The 5,480-nt window shown below is 49.8% G+C and overlaps 1 protein-coding gene across 1 annotated transcript; it reads right to left on the bottom strand.

Moving 5' to 3' along the window:
• Positions 1–740: 740 nt before the first annotated feature.
• Positions 741–2,767, bottom strand: LOC133914407 (LOB domain-containing protein 18-like). The gene is made up of 2 exons (XM_062357515.1): positions 2,251–2,767; positions 741–1,533 (listed from the first exon to the last, which is right to left on the bottom strand). Exons 1-2 carry the CDS (start codon positions 2,608–2,610, stop codon positions 1,123–1,125), a joined length of 771 nt encoding a protein of 256 aa, XP_062213499.1. The 5' UTR covers positions 2,611–2,767; the 3' UTR covers positions 741–1,122.
• Between the last annotated feature and the right edge of the window lie 2,713 nt (positions 2,768–5,480).

Below are 5,480 nucleotides of genomic sequence, written 5' to 3'. Positions count from 1 at the left end.
GGATGTAGTGGTTAGCAGCTGGCAACGATGGAGGACGATAACTCCAGCGGCATTGGGAGAGCACGGGGAGGAGGGGGCATCAAGAAGAGAGATCGACTGAGGAGGGCGGGCTGCGCTGGCATCCAAGACAGTGACAGCGAGGCAGAGGGTGATGGCATGCGAGGCAGGTGGCGACGGGGTTGGGAGAGATGGCGACGAGGTTGAATGAGATAGGGTTAGAGTTCTTTTATATATTGTGTAAACCAATCTGCATTCTTAGATGGAGATGGAATAGTAAAAAAACGACATATTTTTTACCCCTAAATCTTTCAGCACATAACTAGACACTCCCTTAATATAACTACCAATTTAAATGATTTTGCTATTTGCATTGTGAGTTGTCTGATTTTTTTTTTGAAGTATAAGCAGACTTTATTTTACTATTAGATTAACTTTGAGATGTATTTATGCCGTCTAATCGAGAGATGGTGATTAAAAAATAAGTTTAACTTGCTTTTAAGAAAGATTAAGCGAGTCACACCTTACAATAAAATATTGCCCCATGCCAAAATCCTCTTAGTCCCATCATGATGCGCGATCACCGGTTGTTAAATGGCTACTTAATTGAAAAGGGGATTTAGAGAAGTATCAGTTCTGATACAGACACTAGGAAAACAATAATCAAAATATGGAGATAACTAGGTTTTGAACAACTAACAGATACTAGGTATAGAACCATAGAAACTTACTTTCTTAGTAAAATCTTGCAATTAATGGAACGGTGACAAAGGTGATACTGTTACTTACTATTACATGTCAATTCTCGTACTACTAACTCTCGATCCCATGACCAGTATTCTTCTTAATTTGTCTTGCAGCAAATCCAAAGTGGAGCACACTTGCATCAAGTGGGCGCCATTGCACCCTAGCTGGTTAACAAGATGGATACGCGAAAACCGGTCAATGCTGCTTACCCACTCCCTTCTCCCCATCGCCCATCACCGAACCCTATCTCTCTGGTTATTGCCGCCGCGCGCCAACTCTGTCCATGCCACTCACTGCACCCCCTCCACAATACTACCCTCTTTCTTCACCTCTCTCCAACGATCCATATTGGTTTCGTGCGCGGCTTGACGAGTAAGCTCATCTTGAGTGCGGTGGGGGTGGTGGCGGCTTCTCAAGCTTCACGCCGGACCGGTGGCGGTCTAGGAGTTCCCTCGCCAACGCCTGCAGGTCTCCGCCGCCCCCCGAGCTCTCTGCCATGTCGGAGCCGCTGCCCCTGACGGACGTGACATACGACGACGTCGGTTGCCGGAGCTGGTGCTGTTGCTGTTGGTGGTGGTGGTGCTGGAGCGCCCACTGCGGCTGCGGCGGATCGAAGAGCGCGGACAGGTCGACGGTGGTGGGGATGTTCGTCGACGACGGCAGGTCCGAGATGGAGAACGGCGCCGGCATCGGCATCTGCGGAGGGGCAGGCAGCGGCGGCGGGGACGGCAGCTCCAGCGTGGTGAGGTGGGCTTGCATGTAGGTTAGTTCGGCCTGGAGATTCACCACCTGGGGAATTGAACGATCACAGGATGTCACATTAATGCATCTACAGTAAATTGATACGTGCAAACATCAAACCACACATATATAATATGCAGGGGACATCACAAATGCAAATATGCAAATGATCGAACTGAAAGGTGTCAAAGGATCGTAAGATTGACAAAAAGAATGGAAGTTTGGATTTTCTAGGAGGACTAGAGATTGGCGCTGGTGCTATATATTCTTTTCAGGGGTCTGATCGAAAACCAAGCGCGTACTAATGTACCACTAGCTAGTACAGTACTTCTTGGTTTGTGCAAAGCCCAAGATACATTCATGCATACGCATGCTGTGTACGTGGCTTGATGGATGGAGAAAACGGACGGCTCGGATGCAGACAGATGGACGTGCATATCATTCATCACCGGGTGCAGGCAGGCCTCCCGGTTTAGCGCTTGGCGTGCTTCTTTTCGCACTGCCGTTGCTTGGCTTGGCAGTGTTGATTTCCTCATGAAAGGGGACTTGCCTTCCTCGAGAAAGAAACACGCCGAGCCGAGCCGCTCCAGAATTCAGAAAAGATCCAGATCCATATGCAAATACGCAGGAAATCAAGGAATACTAAGCCTACAAGCCGAGCATCATCCATGCATGCAAGGTTTCCAAACAAGCCGATCGATATGCCGGATGGATCCGATAATCCAAGCCGAGGGGATGCTGTCGATCGCAGACGACGGACTCTACCTGCTGCTGGAGCGCGAAGATGTGGGCGACGCAGCCGTAGACGGGGTCGCGGAGGCGCGCCTGGGCCTCGTAGCAGATGGTGACGACGGCGTCGAGGCGCTTGTGCGCCGGGATCTGGAGTAGCAGCTTGGACACGTTGCTGGCGCCGAACACCTTGTGCACCGCCGCGAAGTGCGCCGCGCCCTGCTCCGAGTCGAAGTAGGGCGCGAAGATGCACCCGCTCACGCACTTGCGCCGGAGGAACTTGCACGCGCCGCACGGCCCGCCGCCGCCTCCTCCTCCGGGGCCTCCACTGCCGCTGCCGCTCGGGCCGCCGCCGCCGCCGCCGCCAAGCGTGCTCGTGCCGCCTCCCGAGTTCATTGCCCTCAGGTGCCCTGCCCTCAAGAACTTTATACACCTGCTTGCTGCTCCACTGGCCGGGGGCCTTACTAGTTATAGGGATAAAACAAGTGCACCTCCGTTGGTAGAGAGAGAGAATGGGGAGGGCTGCCAAGGTAGAGAGAGAGAATGGGGAGGGCTGCCAAGGTAGAGAGAGAGAATGGGAGGGCTGCCAATATAGAAGTGGAGGAAGGGCATATGTGTAAAAACAAGGAAAAGTCTCTGTACACCTCTATCTCTCTCTCTCTTCCCTTCTGATGTTTGTCCTATTGGTGGAAGGTCACCGGGGTTACAGCTCCATTTCGATTTTCCTTTATTTTCTGTTCCTTCCATCTGTTCTTTCTCTAGCTCTACAAACTTATATGTGCTGCTTTGTTTCCGTGGTATTGGTGAGACTTTAAAGCCACGGCATGGAAGCCTAGCAGCAGCAGCTGCTGCTGGTACCACCCCTCCCTTTCTTTCCCTCTCTACACACTTCCCTTTATGCATCTTTCGCTCTCTTAAGGGTTAGAAGATTGCGTGAAGCAAACATGCATGTAAGCATGCGAGAGAGGAGAGGAGAGGAAACCAGTCCCCCCCTCCCTATTTGCATCGATACATCCATCACATACAGGGGCGGATTCAGGGGCTAGCTAGGGGCCTTCACAGCCAATGAAAGATCCTCTGAACTGTCTAATATTTTTTTGTCATGAACGATGAAGAGAAAGAAGAAAAAAGAGAAGAAAAGGAGAAGTAGGAAGATGAAAAAAAAAGTGGATGGATCCATCCGGCTAATTATTTTCTCTCTATAAAAAAACCACTGCAGCTAGCTCTTGAGGGTCTCTCTCACACACGTTCCGCTGAAAACAGTGGCCGGCTAGCAGCTCTAGCTAGCCTCCCACGTGATCCTAACATGACATTCTTCCTCTCCATACGCTAGCTATATATGCGCGCGCTTTTATTGCTAGCAGGCTCCCATGGATTTTCACTTGCCCGTGCATGCATCCTAGCTCCAGCTACGGCGCCCCGCCTCTCGACGTCCCGGTCAAAGGACCTGGAGTTGAGTTGAGAGCCCCCTCGGCCGGCACGCAGCGCGACACTGTGCACCCGTTCCCGCCCACGTATGGTGATCTGATCGTTCGAAGGCTGGCTATACAGGATCTCGTTTTCTTTTTTTTTTTCTTTTTTTTTTCTGAAGAACAGCGAGCAGCTCTGTCGTACATGAAAATTTCATAGCATATGAGACATACTTATGAGGCCGTTAATTTAAATTAAGATTCAAGTTAAAGAATAGATAAAAAAAATATAAGATAAATATAAAAAAATTAATAAATAGATAAGTATCAAATATAATAGATAGATGATGGAGATAAGTCACGCCTGTATGCAAAGCATAGAGTTACATTTTGCAGCTCTATCTACCGACGTCGTCCGTACGTCGAACTGTTTTGATCATCACTGGCATTTACAGCTGGACCGGACACACGGTGAATAATCACTGATCCTTGTTTGATACTGATGGGGGATTACATTAGATTAGATCAATTAACGTACAAGCACAGCTACTAGCTAATGGCAATAATAATGTACACGATATTTTTTGCGGGTCAAGTAAGATACGATGTACGCAACAGGCTGGTGTACCGCGCGCGTCTCTTCACGTATATATATACGTACAAAAGCGTGCCCTCCTAATGCCATCTCGTACAAATTGCGTACGTACACATGGACCGTCCGTTTCTTCCTTTTCTGTTTGAAAGCCATCGATTCCGAAAATGTTCAACCAAAGCGACAACCGCCGTGCATGGAATTCACCCCATCAGCTGCACACAGCGCATGCATGCATGCAGTGCATCCATTTCAAGCGCGTTCCCTCTTCAGTTTCGCTCACACAGTTTGACCATGCATGACACGAAGCAACAGATGGCCAGGCCTCTTGAAAGGCTTTTGAACTTCACAAACCCCAGAAACCTCACCCTTGCATGGCTGGAATATGATGAACAGAGCTGGAGATGAAACGGAAACAACCATTCGCTGGTCGCTGCATATATAGGCCTATACTGTACGCCAAGGAGGAAGGAAGGAACCGCGTCAACTTGCTCCGTCTGCGTGAGCCGTGAGCTGATCAAGATCCACAGACGCGTGGAAGGCAGAAGCTAGATGTGGCACACGCAAATATATATAAGGGTTAATTGGATTTATGCCAGTGTAACTTGGCAGTTTCAGAAAAATGCCACTAGTATTTTGAAACTTTGAAGAATGCCATCATAACTTTGTAGTTGTACTTAAAAAATATCATTCTCGCCATTCGGCTGTGTATTTCGATTCGTACACGAATATGGCTCTACGAGTCCACTTGTCATTAGCTCTCTCCGCTCTCTCTCTCTCTCTTGCCCTCGTCGCCTGATCTCCGCCCACACCGCCTGACCTCCGCCGCGTCGAGATGGCCAGCTGGTAGCGCACTGTGAGATAGAGGACGGCCCGCGAGGGCGGCATCTAGCGGTAGTCTTGGTGCCGAACCATCGGTAAAAGGGCAGCACTAGGGCTCCTATAACCTAGGCAAAGCGTGAGGCCGGCTCGATCGACCGTGAGGTACGGGAAACAGGCACGCACATGAGCACCCTGGGGTTTCTATGAAGCTACCTGGGTGGTTAGCGTCGATGGCAAGCTGTGGAGATGGGCTGGCGACGGTGACCCTAACAGCGGAAGGAGGTGCGCGTGGACAACCCTCCTCGGAGTACCTGGACACAAACGATCAGCACAATTGAATTTCTACTAGCATGTAGATGTTTCAATCGTGAGCAATCGAACAGAGACTCACCAGTGGAGAAGATAGCTCGGCGAAGGTGATTTTTGGCCGAAATTGGGGGAGA

The sequence above is a fragment of the Phragmites australis genome, chromosome 4 (genome assembly GCF_958298935.1).
Source record: "Phragmites australis chromosome 4, lpPhrAust1.1, whole genome shotgun sequence".
Classification (NCBI taxonomy): domain Eukaryota; kingdom Viridiplantae; phylum Streptophyta; class Magnoliopsida; order Poales; family Poaceae; genus Phragmites; species Phragmites australis.
The sequence above is the reverse complement of the archived record's forward strand: the minus strand, read 5'-3'. Positions and strand labels throughout refer to the sequence as shown.